At 37.9% G+C, this 25464-nt stretch overlaps 1 protein-coding gene across 1 annotated transcript; it reads left to right on the forward strand.

Annotated features, from left to right (window-relative positions):
* The first annotated feature begins 16614 nt into the window (after positions 1-16614).
* LOC121640992 (transcriptional repressor scratch 1-like) lies at positions 16615-25126 on the forward strand. Its single transcript, XM_041986826.1, has 2 exons — positions 16615-17543; positions 21277-25126. Exons 1-2 carry the CDS (start codon positions 17429-17431, stop codon positions 22002-22004), a joined length of 843 nt encoding a protein of 280 aa, XP_041842760.1. The 5' UTR covers positions 16615-17428; the 3' UTR covers positions 22005-25126.
* The last annotated feature ends 338 nt before the right edge of the window (positions 25127-25464 follow it).

Genomic DNA, 25464 nt, shown 5'->3' on the forward strand with positions numbered 1-25464 from the left:
AACTGCTTTTAATAAATCAATAAATTGAATCTATTTTCTCACATATGTACATTGACAGTGATGGGATGTTGATAATGCCCCTTATGGTGATGATGATGATGATGATGATGTTTTTTTCCGATGATGTCTGTTGTCATGTACCACATTATATGTATTCTGTTGTCTGTTTCTATTTTAATTTGTTCTGTTTCTATTTAATTTCTTTAATTCTTTTTAGTTTGTTTTAATTTTCCTGTTTAATGGTTTTTGTTTCCCACTTTGCTATAATTCATTTAATGTTTTATTTATAGCAATTTGAGTTTCTTATACATGACATGTGCTATACAAATAAACCTACTTTTTCTTAACCTCCTTTTTTAGCCCTAAAGGCTGTTGCTGTCCTCACCCCAGAATAAACTCTTAGTACTTTTGCAGGTCTGGGGGTTGACCTCTTCATTTGCCTTTCTTATGTTAAAGGTGTTTATACATTTAAATTATGGTTTTAAAACAGATGAGCCAACATGTTCTCGTTTATGTCAAAGCTAAAGCATAAAGGCAATTTTGAAAATTGTACATTCACATCAGTTTCTCGGTGTGAGTGTGAGTTTATTAAACAGGTAAGAATAGGTCATGCAGTATTTTTTTTATTAACTTTTAGTTGCATTTTAGACATTTTTAGTGATGTTTTAAAATGTCTTAAACTGTGTTGTAAACAGCCAAAATCATGGTCCATGTAAAAGACCAAAAGCATTTGTCATCTGTTTATTCTAATCCACACAACCCTCAAAAAAATGTATTCTGTTGGTTTGTTTCTTGTGACATGAATTCCTTTCTTTTGTGCATGTGGGCACAAAAAGGACTGCTTACAGTGTCACAGAATTACCAGCTTCAACAAACAAAAACATCAGTATTTAGAAGGAGTTTGATGGTGGAATTGCACATGCAGCAGTAACCAGGACATCTGAGTTGGACTCATGTCCAAGGAAATACAGTAAAACATGTTAGTTAGTGATATTTAAAAAACGGTGGGTGTACGTTGTTACATTTTGCCAAGCTAAGCTGAATGCTTCCTCTCTCCAACCATGAGATCACATCTTTCTTCCAAGAAGAAATTTAACCATTATGAAGAGTAACTCTTTTAAAGAACCTTGGGGAAAGCAGTAATCAGGGCAGCGTTAGCCCTGACACAAATGACCGCTGGCATACAATACACCTTTAACTTATCTCTGCAGGTTTTTGGCTTCTGTGCATGCCCACATTATGGAGGACACGGATGTCTTGGCAGGAAACCTATTGCATCTTCAGAGAGAAGAAGCCAGAGAGAAAAAGAAGAGTAAACATAAAACATTCATGAAAAGAAAGGTAATGAAAGGGAAGTTGGCAAGCAGATGATCAGTGAGACAAAGAGAGGATGATGGAACAAGTCCAGGTGATATTTTTACTTGTCTCTCAGATTCTTCTGTTGACTCAGAGGTTTGACTGAAAGAGAGCAGGTATGAACACAGAGAAAGCTGCAGCTTATTATCAGTGTGCAATGACAGATGAGAAGAGATGCAATTAGAATGAGCCATATGGATGATCATATGGTCATTTTATAATTAGCACTATTTTAAAATAGCACAACTTGCCTAAAACAAGAGTAGAAAAAGTGTTAGTCAATTCATAAATAACTTTCTGAAGTGAGAGAATTTGCTCAATTAAACAATGAGGTGGAGGAATTATGATCCATAATATTTTGGGTACAGTATATTCTTCCTCTTCCTGCTTTTAAACTTTAAGACTGTAATATACTGTATATCATTATTTAATGACATAGTGAAATGAATAACAATCAAGAACGAGAGAAAAACACACTAGTTTCTTCAGTTTTGAGGAAAGTAAATCCTCTTATATCTATAAGATTCTATTTTAAAAAGATATTTGTGATTTTTTACAAGATTTGGAGTCAGAATATTGGCAGTGACAAACATAAAAAGAGGAAATAAAAAGTGTTAGACATCAAGTCTGAGATATAACTCTTAATGGAGTCATATGGTTCAAGATAAATAAACTTTTCTAAAAACAAGACAAGGCAAGGGAAGTTTATTTGTATAGACAATTTAAAGTGTTTTACATAAAACACGAAAAAGCATTACAGATGCCCCTAGACTGGACGTAATATAAGAATTTTCTGAATACATTCTAAAGTTATGTTATATTAAAAGCAGAGAAAAAAAAATCAGATTTTTGAAGAAAAGTTAGCCAGCTACCATGGTGTCAGGCTTTCTCTTTTTTTCCTACAGATAATAGACTATCAAAGAATGTAATTAATCAAAGTGTGTCACTGAGGCATGAAGGCTGAAACTGACTCTGGTACAACACACCTTTTTGTAATGCTACAATCATTTATTCCCCTGAGGGAATGACCTATATGAGATAGTTTGTACTTTTCGCTGCATAAACCTAAACATGATTTACTTTCAACAGTCTGGCTCCTTTGTGCAGTGGAGCTTCCACATCCTTGTGATCCATAAAAGGTCACTGCAACACAAAATGCACTACAGCAGCGACATTTTCACATAACACTGTCCAAACACGGGGGGAAACCCTAGAGACAAACCTCCCTGCCTTTATCCCAGAATTAGAAACAGTCAGGTTCACTTAACAGCCACCTTTACAGTTCACCTTCTCCCTGCTTTTCACAGCTCATTTATGTTAATTTATTGAGCCTTCTTACATTTCTTGATTAGCTTATCCTATAAACCCTGTCATTACATGTACAAAAAAAAATTTGCACCAAATCCACAGTCAAGTTTGATATGATGATGTAGGAGGCTCATTGACAAGCTAGTCTGTCATAAAACAGGCCAGATAAAAAGAAAAAAAGGAAAATAGAAAAAGGCCTGACACTTAAAAAACACATTATGTGGGACTAAAACTATGATCATGTAATGGGTTCATTTCAAGTTCATTTCATTTCTTTACAATAAAAGCGTGTTTGTAAACGGTTTGCCCTCTGGGGACAAATAAAGATGATTTAGCAGTATTGACAAAACATTAAAGCATTTGAACAGTTGTGTGTGGGAATAGTGATGCACTGTCCTGCTGATGGAACATCAGGCGGCTACTGATGCTGCCTCAGGGATACAAACATACAGGACCTGTGTGTGTGTGAGTGTGTGAGAGTGTGTGAGAATGAGCATGGACTCATGTTTTGTGTGTGCCCTGCAGGGTGGTTATGTGTATCTGTAATCATGTCAGCCTGTAGTGTCTGTGGGAACATGTGTGTATGTGAAGTTGTGCACAGAAGAGGCAGATTGCAGTTAGAGAGAGATGAAAAAAATCTGAGAAGCAATAGTGGTGTGGATGGAACAAAGGAATGAAACCTCTTGTAATACTGGAAACACTCAGGAAAGAAGAGGAGGAAAAGATGGGAAGGGAGCAAGGCGAAGAATCTGTGGGTCCACTGAGGACTTCTCTGCACAATGCTGTTTTTTTTTTTTCCTGAGTTTTTATATGAGAAACACTTCTGGTCCATCTGCACCGACAGCACTGAGCAGAAGAAACAGCATTTTAATAAACTGTACATTTCTCAATTGTGCTTTGAATTATTACAAGTTAGGCAAAAAAACTGCAACAAACAGCTATTTGAACATGTAGAAGCCGTGGCATGACCTAAGCTAACAGCAGAACAGTTCTTCAGGTAATTTTCCACATAAATGGAGACACAGCTGATGTGAAAAAAACCAAACTTTTTCCATTCATGACCCTGCCATATGGCAATGATTAACTGCCAGGTGTCACCACATGATTAAATTATTCACCTAAGATATCTTCGTATGTGTGGATGTAGACGTGCTGGACTTTTTTTTATTTTTCTATTTAGACTGAAGGGATTACTTGTATGAGACTTGTCCTGCACAAGGTTTTCCACATTACAATCACTTTTAGACTTTGCAGTCATCGTAACTGTTTGAATACATGTAGACGAATGGGGTGAAATGTTTAAAATACATGGCTGGGCTTAGAAAAGTACACATTATTACAAGTTACACATTTTTATAGTCATGGACTGCAGATCCTATGAGGTGACAGTTCCATCCTGTGTAAAAGGAGCAGCCCAGAGACACATTGCTGTCTCACAACCGTGGACTGTGACATGACACTTTGGTCATGTAGACTAAAATACTTATTAAACATTTTCTGGTGAAACAGGGCTGGCACAGAAAGTGAGCAATGAACACAAAACAAATGATAAGATATGCTCTGTGTCCTCCACAGAAACAAATGGCACTCCTATTGGAAGTATGTATCATGAAGCAACAAAACAAGTTCAGCTTTTGACACAAAGGTATGTTGGTGTTAAATTTTGCAGCTATGGTTAAAATAAGCATCTTGTGAAAGTTAGAGTTAGGGAATTGGAGCAGTGGGTATGCTTAGAAATGACAAAAAAAGGATATCAGCTGAGCATTCAGTGGCCTCTCCAGTAAATATTGAATGTATTATGAGTTAAGCCACTACAACACTATGATCTATAATCTATAAATCTATAATATCATTTTCTGGCCTCATCCTTTGGTGGCTTGTTACACAGAACCCTGTGGATAGTTGCCTTGGAAAAGTGTGAAGAAGCACGGTGTGGAAAGGAAAAGTGATTGCATAAAACAAGGGTATTTCCCTTGCTATGATAAGCAAACCTTTACTAATCAGTTCAATAAAATTGCTAGCACAGCTAGTTGGTAAATCACAATCATTAAATGACTGGGGAGAAAACCTTGGTATTAAATAAAGCCTTCATTGTCATTCTTTGTTCAGCTTTTAGTGATGCAATACCCTCCAATTCTATTAAAGTTAATGCTTTAGCAGTTTTTACTTTAACCTATTCATCAACTCAATAAACACTTACAGATTGGTGATGGAGATGCAAATTGCTTTGAACCTGCTATCCTGTGATTTTGTTGTGTGTTTGCAAGAATTCAGCTGCCTCCTGAGGTTACCCCTCCTCTCCTCCATACATAAGTTCTCCAACCAGAAGTATTTGCCACTTATATACATGAAAACTTATTTTAGGAGGTTCTTGATTCTGTCATTCTTGGAGGGTAGTCTCTGACTAATTCAGAAATACAGCAAAATTCTAATTTAATGGATGCTGCATGTGTTATTTATTGCCAACTTGATGACTAAAAATCCAAACTTTACTTTTCTTTTTGTTCTGTTTTGTTTTTTACAGGCTCCCAAGTGAAATTTAGGTCTATTTAGTTGCTAGAATAATGATCCCTTGCTGGCCTGTCTGCTGTTTGGGGCTGAGTGAGCATTATTAGGAATACAGAGACTTTTTCAAGCTTATTTCCTGGAAGCAGCTGGGGTTAGAAATAATAAGAGCACTGAGAGTGAACTTAGATGAGGGCTGTAAAAATCAAGATTATTATTCTAATTCATCAGTTTGAGGTTTCCAGGCTTTCTACATGAAATATAAAGTTTCCAACCTTCTTTCTGTATGGTGATAAGAAGAAAAAGCAATCAATAGCTTCCCTGAGCCTATCGGTATAATAATAGAAATAATAATAATAATAATAAAAACAGAACAGTTTGTTCCTAATGATTTGTGGAGTAGGACGTGGTTGCTGCTGGTGATCATGGTTAACCTAACATAAACACAATATTAGCTGTTGTACGTCATAATAGGTGAGCTAATGCTAAAAGCTACTCATAAGGTGACCATGTAAAGAGCAATATCTTCACCATCAGAAACAAAACAAAAAAAAAACAAAACAAAAAAAACAAACAAACAAACAAAAAAAAAAGATAGTTGTTTGAGCAAATGTGCAGTGGATTTTTATATTGTATCACTTCTGAATTACTGGGTCCGTATGCGTTGCAGTCTGGACTAAACGTGGTTAAATTGTACTACATGGATGTCCTGCATTGAGAAAATGAAGTGATAAGTAAACAAATGTCAAAAGTGACAAAGTGTAGAAATATCACTAATTGGTGAGACATGTTGAGGTGTAAGAGTAGGGAAACAACTGGATCTAGACAACACTGATCTACTCCATTTATAGTACAAACAGATGATTATAAGTGGTGATGGGATTTTAGTAGTTAAATAGAAACAAGGAGAAGAATTTGATTGAATGAATACTGTTCATAGCAGCTTTAAGTTCACAATGTGACTGATCTGAAACCTATTTTTATTCCCAATTACTCTCAAGCTACTGTCAGTTCTGCTGAGATTTGACATAAATTATTGGCGACAGAACGAATTCGCTAGTGCTTTGTTGTCATCTGATCCAAAATAAAACAAACAAATTCTAAAAAAAAAAAAAAAAAAAAAAAAAACGAATCAACCTGATGCTACAGTGACTGCCTTTGTACTTCCCATGAATGCAAGCTAAATTAGTAATGTCAGTTTCAAAGCCAACACTTGCATTTGCATAAAATTTGCATTCACTTGAGAGACATTGTATGGAACTAATGTTTCCCTTAAAATATATATCATGCTTGATATTAAAATTTAAGAGAATTAAAGCAAAAAGAATAGACTTTAAATTCAAAATCCTTTCACACCTCAGTAAAAATCACAAGTGAAATCAATGGTTCCATGACCCATCTAAACTATTTGACCTCCGAAATCAGTACTGAAGATTAAGGACACAGGTCCAACACCTCACCACTCTCACTGATAGTATTCCAATACTTGGCTTTCTCCACTATTGCTCTGCTCTACCTTCTAAAATCCTTGAATAAACAGAGCAATCTGTAAATCAAAAGAACATGTTTAGTGTGTCATAACTGTTTTACTTAAGTCTTGACTCTGTCTCTCATCACTTCTGCCATTTTTCCTTCTCTCCCTCCCACCAGTGTTTCCAAAATATGTATCTCTTGATCACATGTGACATCACAGGATAGGCCTGTCTGATGCAGGTAATGATTTTTTGTTCTTATTTCTGCGTTGAGAGGGATCTCAGTAGTGCTGGTTATCAGGCCATTTATTACCCTGCCAGCTCGCCACTCAGCTGTCTGGGTAAATGCAATCTCTCCTGATTCACACAATTACCCCAAGATAGAGAGAGGAAAAGAAATATCTCTTGCAATGGTATTATGGGTCAGAGAGAGTTGAGGGAAATACACCAGGAAAGCGAGAAAGAGGCCAGTCCAGAGCTTTTTCTAATCGGCGTAGCAGTTTGTATGTGCAAAGAGATGGTGGTTGTCTGGATGCTGACAATATGTGTAAGGCTTGCATCATGGTATAGCATGGAAATAAATCGCAGAGGTAATAATCTACACCATGTTGAATAAAATCATGCACTTGCACATACATTTCCTGTTGATTATAATAAACATATAAAAATATGAGATTTCTTAACTATAGCTTGCCACTTTCTGTAAAGGTTATCAATCATTTACAGGATGTCTTTATGAATTTAATGAAGCATCTTGTTCATTTTTGAGCGGAGGTCGAATCAAATGACTGAAACGGCCAATTTATGTTCTCCACAGTGAGTAATACAGTGTGTTCTTTGGGTCAACCACTGCCAGCAATTAGGCTTTTTTTTTTTACAATGAGGAGAACAAAAATATTGATTTCTTTCCAAGCAGATCGGACAAGCTTCCTGTATTTTCAACACATTCCCAACTCTTTACATACTGATAATTGGTCAAGAGCTCTTTGTGACATTTTCGAACACATGGTAGGTGCCCCCTTTATTTCACCTTCAGACTTTTTTCCTTCATTTCTACTTCTTTTGCTCCACAGCTATACAGTATTACTTTCACACAAATTAAAAGTTTTTGATTAAGGTTAGAAAAATATTATATTTAGGCTTTAAAAGACATAATGAAATATATTATATTGCTGGAAACCCTGCTGATATTTTCTGTGTTGCCATGACAGCAAGTATTCATCGATTAAATTACCAGCTGAGTTGGGGATACCCTGCATATCCAAAAATGATGGTCAGTTGATGAACTGTGTAATCAAAACTGACACAGCAAGGTCATAAGCAAGTGTAACTCTGCAATGAGTTGAGTTTTTATTTTATTTATGCACAGTTTAGAACCAATATCTGCAGTAGTATGGGGTTGCATTAGTGCTCATGGCTTTTTTTGTGTTTTAAAGCAAACAAACAAAAGAATAAGTGAAAACATTCAATGTTTTTTTTTTTAAATAAAATTTAATCATAGTTTTTAACCTTTTTTTGGGCATTGGGTTTCACATGTTTGTGGCAACTTGGTGTTCCTTGCTGGAGTATACTTTGACATTTGATCAGAGGCAGAAAAGACAGAAACCTTGTAATATATGCATTTCCTGAGCTACAGCGAGCTTTGTTGTAATGTCTTAAAACTGTAGTGAATGCTCCCTAAATTTCCTTTAGGATCAATAAAATATTTATCTTTCTAGCTTGTCTTCTTTGGCATGTGTACAATATTATATTCAGAAATATGTACACTATTGTAGAATCGCCAAAGTTATAATTATTGATTTTTTTCTTTTTACATTAGATTGACTTTATGGGTTACACTTCTCGCTCCTGTATCAGTTCACCGCTATATTAGTGCAGGAGCCCAGAAGGCAGCTATTATTATTGTAATAATAATTTTTTTTTTTTTTTTTTTTTACTAGATGGTAAACTCAGCACAAGCTTATGGCCAGTTAGTGATACTTTGGAAAAATTCTTCAATGGAAAACAATTACTCCGGCACTTTTACAATGTACATTGTCTAAAGCTTAATTCCATGTTACTGAATATTTTGCTTGTTTAATTCTTGAGGGCAGAAAAATCTATAAAGATTTCATTATTGTGGACAAAGCAGAGTTAAATCACACTAACCAGACAGTTTGATCTTTTCTCTCAGCACAAGAAATGTAGTAATTGTTGAGTCATGGTTTGATGTTTCTTGATGCTACTAAACACATTTACTTATAGAAACACTAATGGTGTAAACCTCGCATTGTAAACACCACAGTTCTGATAATGTTCTCTTCTTCAGACTGGAATGTATGAAAACTGAAGTGCACATGATTAAGAGACAGCGCTGAAAGCTCTCCTCTCTTTTTTCTTTCCTCCTTTGTTTTGGGACACTCTATCCTGGGCTAATGTACGCTGCATTCTGTTTCACCAGTACAGCGGGAGTCATCAAAAACTGCAAAGAAACAGGCCACATTTCTCCCCTAGCCCAGCACTTCTGCATGTGTCTGCAAGTGTGCATGTGTGTATGTGTGTGTTTGCGTCTTTGTGTGTGTGCCTGATGAGAAGAGCTGCTCAGCAATATTTAGCGTTACTGCGACAGAACTGCTTTAGGACAGAACAGAGGCTCACCTTCACAAAAGACCAAATGAGAGGCAAAGAGGGATAGAAAGGGAGAGAGGCAGAAATGCGTTTTGACGTTTGATGCTCCTGATGAAATGTTTTGTTTTATCAACTAAGAAAAAAAGGAAGTCCTACAACCACCTGCTTTTTCTCACACTTATACACACTCGTGAAAAACCCTTTGTGCCAGAAACTCACTCTTCACATGTACTTGTAACAAAAACACTCCCAATTTATACCTAATTAATATCAGACATATTTTGGACCTTGGCTTTTGCATCACACCCTTTAAACTTTGCACTGATGAAAATTCTTAATTAAGTATGACTTTAAAAGGCAGTGTGTGGGGGATAGGTTCAGGGTGAGGTATAATAATGAGTACAAACTCTGAGATGGGTGTGTATTAGTCCACTGGACCAACATAAAGGTTCATGTACTCATATTGGGGTAGAAGACCAGAGAACCTGCAGCAGCTGTCTGCCTGTCAAATGCACCATGAAAACACCCACATATTCACACAAATATACACAGACCAGCTGGGCAGCAGCTCCACGTCTGCAGTAAAACACAGGTGTCTACCTGTGACGTTGCACTGCATCAATTAAACCAAACAGGACATCTATCACAGCTAACCTTAGGCCTGACACACACATGCAAATACACACAGATCAAAACATATACTTTGTCTCATATACAAATACAATGTTACATCAATGTTATATCAATGTAAGGCATTTTCTTTCAAATATATTCTTAAAAATAAATTCTAATTAAATAAATTCTTGAAATGAAATGTATATATTTACCATGAATCTTTCTTTCCACATAAAAAAGTGAACAAGATCAACAGGCTAGTTTATTCAGACAGTAAATCAGAAAAAACATATTTCATTGTATATTCCTTCATCTTATAAATAAAGCATTAAAAAAACATATAAAATTCATTTAGGATTTTGTCACTGCATTTCAGTAACCTAAAGCAGCAGATGGCTTCCCATCTGGGAAGTTTTTCTAAGAACAGTTTGGAAAAGGGCAGGCACTTTCAAAAAGATGTAGCAGGTGGTTGAATGAATCATAGCTCTAATATTTACTACAATCTCCAATCAATGAGTGTGCTGTTCGTGGTAAATAAGAGTAGTTGCTCTTAATTGTCATTAAAAAAGAAAGAAAGAAAGAAAAAAAACACTAGTAACTGCCAGAGAAGGATGGCAACATAAAACTGAAGTTTTATGATGTTTTTATTGAAAAATCTAAAACATAAAAAAAGTTTTTTGTCTGTATACTTGTATACAAAAAAAGCTCTTAAGAATGACATTTTCTTAGATGAGGAGATGCTCACATGAGTCATATTTCAGAGATTAAATACACATTCTGGTGTATATGGTTGTCCAGTTCTGATAGCTGCAATACACACAGTACCAGTTTGCTATCTGTAGGAGTGCTACTTTAAATGAAACCTTGAGGATTTATAATTTACAGTGTGAACAAATGGCGGACGGATTGGAGAACTTAGCTACCATGAGTCCTATGATCCTAATCCACTGTGTCAAGGTGAGGCTGTAGGTACACATAGGAAGTGCTAAAACTCTGTCAACTAGATGTGTATGTATGCTATGTGATGTAGACACCGTCCTTGGACTTCTAGCTCTTTCCACAAAGCAGAGAAATTATCTTTAGTATTGATTTATTAAAGAACATTCCCATCACCCCTGGACTGGCTACTGTACAATTTGACAAAGTGTAAAACTATAGGGGCTTGCTCACTCACAAGGATAGCTAAATGCTAACAATACTTGTTGATTACAATTTAATACACTTTTCTGCATACAAACATTAAAGTTATTTATGCACACAGGTAAGAATAAATGGTGGAACTTTCCAGGACTTTAAGGTGCTTCTACCAAGATTATGCCCTGTATAAGTTGGAGTTTTACTGTCAGAGCTCAGCTCGATGATAGAAACAGTAGGAGTCATCTCTCCCTTTCTCCCGATCTAATGTAAGAAATAAATTCTTCCATATAAAAGATACATTTCTATGATTTTGTATTTACTGACTCTTTCTGCTACTACAGAACAATTCGAAGATACTTTCCATGTTCTTTCTTTCTTTCTTTCTTTCTATCTATCTATCTATCTATCTATCTATCTATCTATCTATCTATCTATCTATCTATCTATCTATCTATCTATCTATCTATCTATCTATCTATCTATCTATCTATCTATCTATCTATCTATCTATCTATCCTCTTAGAGATTTCCTATCAATTCTTTCTCTGGCAAAGTAATTTAAGGAAAACTTTCTTTCCTCTCTGAAATAAAATGTGTTGCTGTGTGTGAAGTGTGAGGATGACACCAATGACACAATGCTCAGTGCTTTCCACTTTTGGCTGCAAATCACACTCATGTGTCACTTTTATCTTTAGACATTACTCGCACATCCTCAATCTGATGCAGAAACTGACAGAGATTTACCATCAGTTTTAGGGCTTTGAATACATAGTTAAAATCTTTTAGAAAAATGTGAGTATTTAAAATGAGAGAAGTTAGTTTAGTATTGTGTTTTAAAAATATGTTGCAGATTGCTTTTCTCTGCTCTGAAACTCCACAGATATACACGTATGTGTGTGTGTGTGTGGGTGTGTACTGAGACCTGGCTTAATGTATATAAATGTGTGTGAATGTGTACCTGCATAGCCTCTAATAATGATGAAATATGTTGTTAATGTTAGAGGTAATTTCACTGGACTGGCAGTTGTAGGGGCAGCTGCGTATTGTGTTTTGAGCCAGTTGTGCACGGGTACATGTGTGTGTTTAATTGGACCTCCCTGAGCCAGTCTCCAGGTGACGGAACTCATCTGCTCTTCTCCTGATTAAGAATTAAGAACAACAGATGGATTGGTAGCATTACACACACACACACACACACACACACACACACACACACACACACACACACACACACACACACACACACACACACACACACCCAAGAATGTTTTCAGTCATGATGTTTCATCAAAAACATTGAACACACATACTGTGCCCATCTTGAAGCCTGCAATCAATAGGAAATACACACATGCACAGTGTAACATATTAGTCATAGACAAGCCATTGAACTTCAGCAGACTTATTTCTGTACATGTGACTTCTCTGGCCCTCCAGATAACGGTGCATCAGGCTTGCATGACTCAAATGCTTCACTTTACTGAGCTTCATCATTACCACCTTTCTCATCATCACTGTCAGCGATAAAAACAAACTCATGAGCAGTGCCCTCATTCCTCTGCAAATCATCCTCATTCTGCCTCTTTAACTTGACATCTCTACTGTCCTTCTCCATCTGTCTGACTGACAGAGATTATGAGTTAATTTACTTCACCAGCAAGACTGCAGATTAAACAAAGTCTTGCTCAAGAAAGATGTGGATAAAAGCTGAAAAAAGGGGGCCTGAACACAGCTTTTACCATACAAAATATGTCGTATGAGAAAAAAAATTAAAACTTCTATATTTTTAATGTTTAATTTATGAATAATTTTTTCAGGATTTATTTATTTTTTTTCACAAATACACACAAAAAGTGGGACAAAATCCTAATCCGCATAATACAATACTGCTAATTGGTGCTAACTGCTCAAAAGAATGACGATAACAAACTTTACATAAAGTAAAGTCAAGTTGCTCATATAATTAATGTGTATTTTGCTTACTGGGATGTCAGCTTTTACATTAAAAGTTATTTGTGACATTTTACAGCTCAATTAAAAATTTATGCAACGCATCAATGTGCATGACAAAGGGAATGTTACATTATGATATTTTAAACAAGATTCATGTATTCTTTCTTTTTCTGTACCATGTTAGAGAGGACACCAGAAAAGAAGCATGATGCAAATATTTGGGCAACCCAAGGGATTTCAGCTTGCAGATAACTTTTACCAAGGTCTCAAAGCTTAACGAGCTTGTTAGGGTAATAGCTGCTACACGTTCATCATAAAGAAAGGAGAAATTCTGCAAATTTCTATGTTTTATAAATATTCCTCAGACCTTGTCTCAAAAATAAGTTGCTGTTGGCTTCTTTAAGAAGCTGCCTCACAGTAAAAAGTAGAATAACTGATTAGAAAATCATAACTCTAATATTAGGAAACATTAGAAAATTAAAAAACTTCTCCAAAAGGAACAGCAAGTGTCTTTACTGGATAAATAATTTGTAAACAAGCTGAGATACTTTCCATTTGGAGTCACCTTAATGGAGTTTGGGTTATTATCAATAGTCCTTTTTACACTGGTAAAAAAAACAAAAATAAAAAAACCTCAATAACACATACTAACATAAGCCTTTTCAGTTCAATGTGAAAGAGTTAAGGTGACATTTAGTCTTGTGAGACGTAGGTGTTCAGATGATGGAGTTGATGCAGGTTTTAATTGGCTTTGGCTCAGCTTGGCTTCAATAGGAACACAAGACGTGGGTGTACAGGCTACTTTTCATAAGGATGCTGCAGTTGGAGCAACAAAAATGGGTACAGCTCACATTTTCTTGACAGAAACACATGAATACCGACATGTTCTATGTCACTTGAAAAATCTAAAAATTGGCAGTCGCAACCTAAAGACAAATAACTGAAAATGAGGCTGATCGATTAGTTATAATTGAACCTGTCATCAAGACAGCACAAAGCTTATTCTCTGTCTCGCTATGTGGTGTTGATGTCAGTGGCTCAGTCAAAAGTAGCGACCTAGACTTGTTATAACCAGAAACACAACTTGCAGAATACAGCATAATGTCACCCTATAATGGAGGTATGTTGGACAGGTAATCTTACTATGCAAAAGAAAAGGACTTGATTTGCTTGTTTTAGCAGGTGCATCTGTGATTATCAAATCAGTTTACCCCTTTATTTTTATGTAAAAACAGAGAATAAATAATCATTTTTGTACTTGACGAAAACCTTATTTGCACTTGACAACATCTGACTTTGGAGAGCAATGTGTGTGAAAGTGTTTAATTGGGATTCAGTCCACCATTTCTGCAGCAGATGTGGGTTTTTATCAGCTTCACGAGGCATCAATGGGAACACAAAACTTGGGTGTACCGCTTTTTTTAACAGAAATGCTGCAGCTGGAGCAACAACACTTAGAAGTCAGCTAAACATGCTGTTAGACATAATAGAGAAGGCTTTAACTGGGCTGTATTGGTGTTTGTTCCTGCATTTAAAAGCCTATTTAAATGTTCGATATTTTGATTAAAACTAGTAATAAGATAACATTCATGCAACAATTAGCTTGAATTAACCATGATGTCAGAATTGATAGGACAAACTCCACCATACCAGTAAAAACACGAGTAGTCAGACAGCTGTATACTCCTTCTCAATTGTGAAACCTCTGTATAGCTACACAATCCACAGTGTGTTACCAGACAGTCAAACCAATATATATTACATCACTGTGTGGTAATGTCATACTACACGGACCCAGTCCGTCTGATACCTGTTTTTTACTCTTACTTATGCCTCCATGTAGGTAGCTCCCAGCATCTATATATTTAAGGATTCTAGGTCATTTTGAATGCATACAGAAAGGTATGTATACCTCCAAGAACCTAACTATGCAGAGAAGTTGTCTGTAGAGACTGATATTGGATTGGTTAAACATTTGAACTTGAACTGGAAAAGGAAAGGACTTCTTCAGAGGTCAAGAAAGAAGCACAAAAACATTGGCACAAAAGAACGATAAGTGTGTAACTGATACATAAAACTTGTACAAACAGCCTTTATAAATACATTCAACTGGACCCCAACTGGAACGCATGTGTCATTTCTTGGTAATAATGAGCTCCAGGGAGGTTTCTCTTTGAATCTGAACAATCCAGTGAGAATTTTCCAACTTTCCAACTCCTGAGGCAGGAGTGGCAAAGTCTAAGTACCCAGAAGATTGCTCTCCTCGCAGTTATGATTTTGTTTTTTTGAAGGGGTGAGTCTGATTTGCTTTTAGCTTAAGTTCACCTGATTGGAAACCATTTGATTTCCCAGAGTGCAGTCTGGCAATTGTCTACCATATACAACCCCACTTCAAAAACACAGAAATATTCCTTAAAGTGGTTTGTCTGTGGACCTTAATAATCCAGTGAGAGTCCTCTAACCTTTAATGGATGTTCAGCAACTTTCAACAGCTCACAAACACAAGTCAGTGTATCCATCAGTCCACCTGCCTCATTAGAACAGAGACACTGCTTGTTGTGCTTGACAGGATCCAGACTCAGTTGGTGGTCCTAAACTGAACCATTTACAACCTGTAAGAATTCATTTATAAATAAAATATATTATTTAGGATGTTTGAGATGCTGCACGACTTTACAGCTAAACCGACAATGTGCTCCACATTTACAAACTTAACAGGCACATTTTTAACCTTTTTAAAATGTATTGGTCTTGCTCTTGCGGACACAAAAGGACTCTGGTGGAAACAGCACTAGAATGGAATTAGTCTAAATAAAGATTATTCAAGATTATTTGATGTTTCTGCATAATGTCGACATCATACAATAAAACTTGCCAATGAACCCGATGTGACCCTTAGTCTACCGTCATATTAATCTGGCAGTCACTGTAACACACTCCATTTGGTCTGCACCCCCTTTTTCCCTTCAGGGCTACAATAATGATAATAACTAGGGTCTCAGCAAGCTAGTTAATATTCACCTTTAAAATATATGTTATGGTGAAAAAAGCAAAGGCAGAATATGCTTAGCAGGAGGGGAAGGGATGCAAAGAAAGAAAGACAGAAAAAAAATGCTTATATGGAGTCCCCAAAATGGCGAACAATGGGACAATATTTAAAACGCATGTTTCACGCTGAATCAAATCGATGAGTGCTTGAAAAAAGAACATAACAATAATTTCCATTCTTATCTCTCCGAAACATGGCGTCTCGTCTCACACACAGAGAAACTAACACACACACACACACACACACACACACACACACACACACACACACACACACACACACACACACACACACACACACACACACACACATACACACACAAACACACAAATGAAGAGAAAGGGGGAAAGGAGGGAGAAGGAGAATGAAAGACAGAAAGAAAGAGAAAGAGGGGGGTGATAACAGCTTCAATAAATCATCCGGGCCAGTCGCCGCTCCCCGGGGATGCGGGATGGATTAAATTAAGCACTCCCTCCACCCGTGTGTCTATCCATTCCCCCATCATCTCTCTCTCTCTCTCTCTCTCTCTCTCTCTCTCACGCGTGCGTGCACGGCACCGTATAAATGCCAACAGCTGATCGCGAGACGGCACACTCACGGGAACAGCTCGCGGAAGCTGCGGAAAGAGAGAGACGAGGGGAAGGGAGAAGTGAGAGGGATACACAGAGAGAAAGAGGCGATGCTGTTGATCCATCCATCCGCGCGGAGTCTTTTTGTGATTCTTAATCGACCTAAGTAGTCGTCTTTTACGGGAACTAAGGACTATTTCTGTGACAGAGAGGACAGGACAGGGTGTCCAACATTTTTTTTTATTGGAAAAGCTTCTAAAATCATCCTTCCATTTTTTTTACCTCTTTTTTTAACATCGCTCCTTCCTCCTCCTCCTCCTCTTCCCCCTACATCCCCTCTTCTTTAAAGAGGCCCGAGCTCGCTACGGGGTGTCTTTCATCGCCTTTTGTTTTTTCTGTAATTTCTTTCTTTTTTCCTTTTCTTCTTTTATATCCTGGCTGCTCGAGACCTCTCGATCTCCTGGTCTTCCGCCTGCCTGCAAGCTCAAAGAGTACGAGGCACACCCCCCCTCCCTCCCACCCCCCACAGGGAGCTGTCCGGTGCTGAAGTTGCATTTCCTTCCTTCCCTCTGCACAAGGACTAAACCGGGCAGGCAGAGGACAGGTGCAGGGACTCAAGCAGAAAAGGAAAGAACAAATAAGAGCTGTACAACTCTTTCAGTGGATCCATTCAGAGCTCACACTTCCTACAAAATCTGAAGACAATCTTCCTCCGGTTCGTCCGCCGAGTTGGTTGGTGTGTTACGGACGGATCACCACGCTGGCCAGTCTGTGGGCTGTGTTTGCGAGTGTGTGTTGCTGCGTTTGAGAGAGTGTGTGTCGTTGTGTTTGTTAGAGTGTGTCGGTGCCTCACCATCATGCCAAGGTCTTTTCTGGTGAAAAAGGTGAAACTGGATGATTTCTCCACCGGGTCAGATCTAGAGAATGCCTACCGGCACAGAACAGACCTCAGCCTCCGGCTACATGACAAAGGTAGGTCAGACTGCCTACATAACCAGGACTAACAGGTGTCTCAGAAATATATCGATCTAAAGAGGAGCAGGATGTCGGTAGGGGGCCCTGTTTTAGGTAATAAAACTGTATAAGACAAATAGGTAAATATACCTGTTGTGCTCAAGAGGTTTCTCCTTTTGGGGATTGCTTGAAGACACCAGGATGTGATACATCCAAGCAGAGTCTTGACAGTGCACTCGCCATTGCACCAAAAGTCACAACCAAGAATTGATGAAAGCCACTTATTTAATTGTTTCCATGTTATCCAGCGTGGTATAATGTAACAGTATTTTATATATATCTATATCAGGCAATTTGCTTATTCTGACTTTCTGGCAGTCATTGCATTCAAAACATAATTCAGTGTTATTGGAAAGCTCCAGGGTGATGATGGTGTGCAGTTAGGTAGGCTAAGAAATCAGTTACTACAGAACATCAGACATCACTGAGTTATCACATGGGTCATACTTTTCTCAAAGCTTCAAAGACCTAATTGCTAAAGCACTGATAAGCGCATTGAAATATATATCAAAGAAAGTGAAGAAGTACAGCGCAGGCTGTAAGACCAATATACACTCCAGAAGATTGAAAGAGATCAGTTAAGCTCACAATGACATGCCCAGTAAAACACTAAATAGCTGTCAGTCTACTCACTGCAGGGATAATCTAAGACTTTGTTTTTAGTGGGACTGCTTTAGCCAAACCAGGCTTGATCTAAATGTTTGATTCTTTTGAGGTAACACCGAAGCGGAAAGGTCACTTGTGTAATTAACTAAATCAAGCGCATCCTGCCTGTTGAATCGATTCTGGCTCACAGTCAACTGGGACTTTCCCCTCCCATGCAGGATAATAAGTAACTCTGCAAAATAATAAAGACAAAGCTGTTGTTGAATTTGTCCTGCAGAAGGAAAAGCCCCCATTGTTTATTCGTTCAAATAGGTGGCTCTTTTCTGGATATGATTTGAGGATCAGAGGTTGAGATGCTTGAGAACCACCATCTTGGAAAGGTTTATAATCTTAAAAACAAAAAAGGAAATGGAATTTTTGGTAATTTAAATTACTTAAAAGCTGCACTATACTCCTCCGATGTGTTACTCTACCACTAAATTCACAGTACAAATAGCCTGGATATCTTTTGATGTGATAGCCCACAAAAACATTACCAGCCGAAGTGATCATATATTAAATCGACCCTATCATAGGCTGATTACCATCACGCTGCATGCTATTTTCCTGTTCACCCTGTCCAGGTGTTCCTGTTCCATCTTTGCAGTGTTGGCAGATTTCTACAGCAAGATTGTTTAAGTGAACGCTTCATCTTTTGAATGCCTGCAGTTTCTGCTGTATCCTTAAATTGTCATATGAAGTAGAATGTTAGAGAACCACTTTTCTCCCTTTATGGTGACCAATGAAGTGCTGAAAAGAAGCTAATGAAAGCTGAACATAACTGATTGTTTTGTGTGGCCTTGTGCTCCTAAGCTGCAAACTTCCCATTTACAACCTGTAACTATGTGCCACAACTGCTTTTGCCTTTCACCTGTGTGTCTTTGACAACGTGCGTCTAACATGCATATTACGTACTAATGTTAAACCCACCCACCACACACACACACACACACAAAGCTGTCAGTGATGCGTTTATAATGTAGAGGTTAACAGGCGCTGCCAGGTTTGACACGCGATCTGCCGCCTCAGCAGGACCGTACAGTGCAGCCTCTCCTGGCCACCTTTTCTCTTCATCCCTAACGTCTGATGTTAACATCTTTATGCAGCTTCCACATACATTACAGCTCAGATTCAAACAACAACTGTCTTCATTTCCCGTCTGTGTTCCGTGTGCTTGATGAGATTGTGTCTTTATTCACATGGGACTGTGTGGATATGAGTTTTCATGTGAAAACAAATAGGTGTGCCACAAGGGGTTTGTTGCTTCTATATCTTCATATACTCTTCCCAGAGAAGGAACAAATTATAATAAGAAATAGTTCAAAGAGAAATTTCCTAAATAGACAGATTTTTTCCCCAAATCCTCCTACAGACTAACATTTAACGCACAGAAATTATTATCATCATCTATTTGAGAGGCTGCATTAAAGGTTTATAGGTTATTCATATATAGTTAGGAGAGGCATTTGGAATAGAAGAGACACAAGTTGAAAAAGGTGATATTGCTACTGTTATAAAGTATCACAGACTATGTTCATTGATGCCTTTGCTCAGGGACAGTTCAAACCAATCTATAAACTTTATCAGCTGTGTTTATTCACATCACCAAACCAAAGTATAACCACTGATAGTATGCCTAATCTAGTGTGCATGCATGTGTCTGCTATCGTGTCAGTATAGCTAGCTGACCTTACATAAACAAAACAAACACCATGTGCACACTGCCATATGATCCAAACTGACAAACATGTTTTATTTGAATCTCTGTGCATGAAGTTTAAAAGAGTGAAATGTTTTTGCTTTGCATGGTACAACACAGTAATGAGTTTGGAAATTTGTCCAGCAAGTCATCAAAGTAAGAAATTAAACTGCACAGAATAGGCCTGTATAGCAGGTCTGGTGTGATTGTGCCATGGACCTGGATCTGTCCATGGTACTGATACTCTTTCTCACGCTAAATCTTTTTTTTTTTTAAGTTCAGGGTCAGCCTGTGTGCATCTGTCTCATACAAAGTGAGGGTTTTAACTGCTGCTCTTGAGGGCTGAGAAGAAATATATTGCTAAATTATTTCTGGACTAACGTTGTACACCAATTTTTTTAAATACACTACTTCTGGCTACAGGTGCCCAGGAGGAAGGACAGATGCTCTGTCTTAAAACAGCCAATTTAGATCTGAGCAGATGTTTAAAATTAGTTAAAAAGTAGCTACGACTGCTGCTGTTCTGCTGATTGGGAGTTGAGTCTGCATCTTGCCACATATGCAAGAAAAATACAGAGTAGATGACTTGGACACAGTTGGTGTAGTGTTACAACAGGACAGATGCTGAAGGACTGCAGCTGTCAGTGTCTCAAATGCACTTTCATTCCTGAAAAGCAATAGGTTATGGAAATTTATGCCTAGATATTATAGTGAGATAGTGAGATGAAGTCAAGAACACTGTAATCTCTTAAAAAGAGGTCTATGACTGTTATATAAAAATACTGTCTTATCACAGATGAGCTAGAGGAAAATTTCTCACCCACTCAGCCATTGTTTCCATCTGTCTGTTAATGCTTAATAGTTAAAAGGAATAATGAACCCGACTTCTTCAAGATTTATGGTTGTTTGGTGCTTATTTAGTTCTCCCATTTAAGATTGTGCAGTGATGATCATTATAGTGTCTCTTAAGAAAGATAAGCTTGGGAAAAGTCTGTTTCTTATGTCTAACTGCCTACAGTAGTTTAATGATTTTAATCCAAGTTTGCTTATGTGCCTCTCGCTGCTTTCTCCCGGTGGAACAGACATGTGCAGCCATGAATGCCCATCTTATTGAATTTTTTCAATGCACTTCTCTCAGTGATGGCAGAGTCTTACCATTATGCATTTCTTTTCTTAACGAGACCTTGTAAATATAACAAACATACTCTTTGGTTCTGTCACAGCGGCATCAGTGGCACATTTTTAGTCAACTTATGCCTGTCTCTTATTCTAATGCCCAGTTAAATTAGTTCTTCCACTTTACTCTTCATTCACCTAAAACTGCTCTTTTTTTGTTTCCCTCACCAGCTGGTTACATCAGTGACTACATCAGCCCTGTTGTGTATGATGGTGAGAGTGATGGTGGAATCAAGGTGCCCTCTCCTGATCCCCTGTATGATGGCATCCACAGTGACTACGGGGCTCCTGACTCCGAGTCTCCTGACAGCCCTGGCTCAGAAATCACGGATGGCTACATCAACGGCGATACTGCAGTGAGTGAGGGTTACACAGTCGATGCCTTCTTTATCACCGATGGCCGCTCGAGAAGGAAAGCTCTTGGCAGCCCCAGGAGTATCCAGAGGCACACCTGCAATGAGTGCGGCAAAACCTACGCCACGTCTTCCAACCTGAGCCGGCACAAACAGACACATCGTTCGCTGGACAGCAAGCTGGCAAAGAAATGCCCGACCTGCGGGAAGGTGTACGTGTCCATGCCTGCCATGGCCATGCACCTGCTCACTCACGACCTCAAGCACAAGTGTGATGTGTGCGGGAAAGCATTCAGTCGTCCATGGCTTTTACAGGGTCACATGCGCTCTCACACGGGTGAGAAACCGTTTGGGTGCGCCCACTGTGGGAAGGCTTTCGCAGACCGTTCGAACCTGCGGGCTCACATGCAGACCCACTCGGCCTTCAAGCACTTCAAGTGCAAACGTTGCAACAAGACCTTCGCGCTCAAGAGTTACCTGAACAAGCACTATGAGTCTGCTTGCTTCAAAGGCCCCTTCTCTCCTCTCGGCCCTCTAGATGCATGACAACCTAGAATAAATCAAACAACTGACAAAACTGCAGAAATAAATTACCATAATCCTTAAAGAGTGAACTGCAGACAATATATTTTTGGTCAGAATACGACCTTGCTTTCCTTCCTTACCCTTCCTCACGCCCCTTCTTCCTTTCCCCCACCTTACCTACTTTGGAGCCTGTCCATGACGATGAATATGATGAAGATAGCACAATTTTTCTCCTTGAGATTTGCTCACTTAAGGATTTAACTGATCGACGCATGCACTTCCTCAAAAACTTTTCACCTCCTCTTCCTCTGCGTGTTCAGGATAGAGACATTAACACTAACACAGCTTCCTCCTGGCATCTAGATATAGTATGACAGCATATATTTTGGGACATTGATGAAGATGAGGATGATGAGAATGATCACAAAGACAATAGTGAGCCTATAGCTACTAGTTTTCTCCCTGCACTGAAACACAGTGAATTTTTCATTCTGATTTTGCTTTTTTGGGAGAATAATAGTAATAATTATAGTAATAATAATGATAATAATAATGCTCAGCTGCACCAAGTGACCATATTCTCTCCACAACTGAGGTAAAAATACTATTTATTTATTTATTTATTTATTTATTTATTTAGGCAATTTCTTTTTTTTATTTGTTGTATCTTTATACTTGATTTGATAAAACAAAGTGATATTGTTTATTTGCACTTTAAGTTCTGTATATGTATGTAGGATATTTGCCAAGCTCTTTTTACCACTACAGGCCAAAGCATATGTCACTTTTTTCAGTACTATTTTTTTCCCTTATTATGCTGTTTACCTTTTTTTCTTATTAACGTTACTGCATGCAAAAAAAAAAAAGGAAATAATGATAATAATAATAATGAAACCTATGCCAACATCATAAAAAGCTTATGATTTTTGCCAAATTCCTATAGATAGAACCCGAGGGCAATATTTTTCTCTTGGAGCCTCCATAGGACTCTTTAAAAGCAATAATCACCTAATGCATGGTATTTTATGATGAAGTTATGAAGTATTACCTACTACTGTATAGCAGTTTAAAAATCAGGTATGTTTTACTTCACCTATAGTCATAAACAGAAAACTACTAATATTACAGACATCAGGGAACATGCCAATGTAGTGTTAGAGTAACAAAAAGAAAAGTCCTGTCTTTCCTCTCTTGTTATGCACTGCCTGCCTCTTAGTGAGTAGAACTAATGTAGGATGTAGGCTAGAGAGGCTGGGATCAGCTGCCTGCTGGGTGCGAGGCCTATTGAAGAATAACTTGTGTCTAACGATGACAGACTTGTGCTAAGCTAACTAACGTTAAACATACCTGCTAACAACAACTAATAGGGGAGTCATTTTCTTCAAACAGAAGAAGTCATTTAATTCTTAGTACGCTTTCAGTAGGAAACCTTTAAAGCTTGATGCATTGCTGAAGTTGGACTGAGGTCAACTTTGTCTGGAATGCATTATTCAGCAACCCCTTCAGAGCACTTCCGCACCATAAATCGTGCATTCTTCAACCACAGAAGCAGCTTTGGCTGGATGGTCTGATTACAGCTCAGCTGTTACAGTCCCATTCTCTAGCTGCGTGAGACAGAGTCCTGATTATTCTGCAGTAGGCCTTGTTCATCCCCACTGGGCCGACCATAGGCTAACTCTAGGAGTGGCATACCTACAGACGGGCTAACTCTAATCAACCCTGACCCCATAGATGATTTACCTTTTGATCTTGGTGGTCAGCACCAGTGTTGCTGAACCCAGTTCTCTGCAGCTCAGAAACCTTTTCTACAGATTCATGGAGCTTCCCAGGAGACAGACTGAGAACACACAGATATTCACAAAATGTTTAGTTTTTTTAAGATTCTTTTTAGCCATCCTAAACAGCATGTTCTTATTGTAAGCTTGCACAGAAACATTCAAGTAATATTTGTGTACAAGTGCATGGGTGCATGCAAGCACAAGCAAGCTAGCAGATCAGCCATTATCGGCATCACAAAATCTGTCAAGCTTTAGCAAATAAAAAGAAAAAAATTTTGAATTCAGATATACATATTTGACAAAGGAAGCTTTGATCATTTTCCTGCTTCCTAAGGAATGAGGAATATTTAGGGACAACAGTTATGGTGGCTCATTACCTAACTAACATGTAAAAGACTAGTTGCAGTTTGCAAGTTAAAAACTCTACAACATGTCAGGGTTTTTTTTTCTGCATGAGACTACAAACAAACTTTGTCTGTTACAATTACAATTTTTCAAAACCTGCAATGTGGCTCACAAGCACAGAGAGGAACATTTTCTTGTCTTGACTGTGGCAGTCAATACATGCAGACCTTAGCTATGTCACTGAAGTATGAGCAACGTTTGAGCTGCAATTACTTGAATGATGTGAGATGACTGGTAAGTTGTTAGGACTTACATCCCTTTAATGTATCTGATCTATCAAAGAGAAGAAAAACACCACCAAAATTTTTAAGATGCATCTCAAAGATATTGTTAAATTATAAAAGAATACATTTGCAAGTCAACATTTATGACCACGATATCTCTAATTACTGATTACTAATTACAAACAGGATTATTGTGTGCTAAAACTCAAGTTGCAGTTTTGCCTGCAGTCTACATGTCTCGTGGGTATTTGGTTTAAGTTGTGTGGCTGTTCAGTGGTTTTAAAGCAGGAAAGCTACATTGTGAGTCTGTTTGCTTGTGTCTGTCTCTGGGTGAGCTCCGGGTCTGCTCTCTTTTAAGCACTTCCATTGTAGTCATCTCCACCTTAAAGAAAGTAGCACAATAAAACTAACTAGAATTCAGGTAGAGAAAAGAAAAATAACAATAAAAGAACAAAAAAACTTGTACTAGCTTGACTCTCTTCTTTTTTGTATTTCCAAGTTAAAGAATGATAACCTAAATAATCATTTATTGCAAGAGGGTTTGTAAAGAATCCTTTGAATTGAGACATTTTTACTGCTGTATAGCGATATCTGACACACCTTATCACAGGAGATTGAGATCTCTGTTGCAGAGTGAGGATCTCCTGTGTTTTTTTGAGCCAGTATTCAGACAATGTAAGCACAATGAACACAAAGCATTTTGTGGCACTTCATAATAAAGAATAATCTTAACCAACCAAGGCATATTGTGGCAGTTTTGTGTTTTGTCTTCAGATGTTTTTAATACTCATGACATTCTGCAGTCAGTCGGGAGCCGCACAGTTTGTCTCTTCTGTTTAAGTAGCTTTTAAGGCAATTAATGCTAATATGGTATGTTTACCTTTCGAGTCAAAGGAGCGCTTAGTTCATTTACTGAACAGAATAACACTCTTAGGCAAACAGCTCTTTCTTTGCATTTACTTTGTCAATATTGTATGTTTAAAGAGGTGCTGGGCCAACATTAATTCACAGTGTGCTTCTTATCATTCTTTAAACTGCCTGGACTGTTAAATACTGCAGCCTGGTGATGCCATA

Source organism: Melanotaenia boesemani, chromosome 6, assembly GCF_017639745.1.
Source record: "Melanotaenia boesemani isolate fMelBoe1 chromosome 6, fMelBoe1.pri, whole genome shotgun sequence".
Lineage (NCBI taxonomy): Eukaryota > Metazoa > Chordata > Actinopteri > Atheriniformes > Melanotaeniidae > Melanotaenia > Melanotaenia boesemani.

Bases quoted from the DNA above. Each gene is read 5' to 3' on its own strand.
- LOC121640992 (XM_041986826.1), top strand. From the start codon at position 17,429: ATGCCAAGGTCTTTTCTGGTGAAAAAGGTGAAACTGGATGATTTCTCC. The intron at 17,544-21,276 runs GTAGGTCAGACT...TTCCCTCACCAG, and splicing joins CCTCCGGCTACATGACAAAG to CTGGTTACATCAGTGACTAC.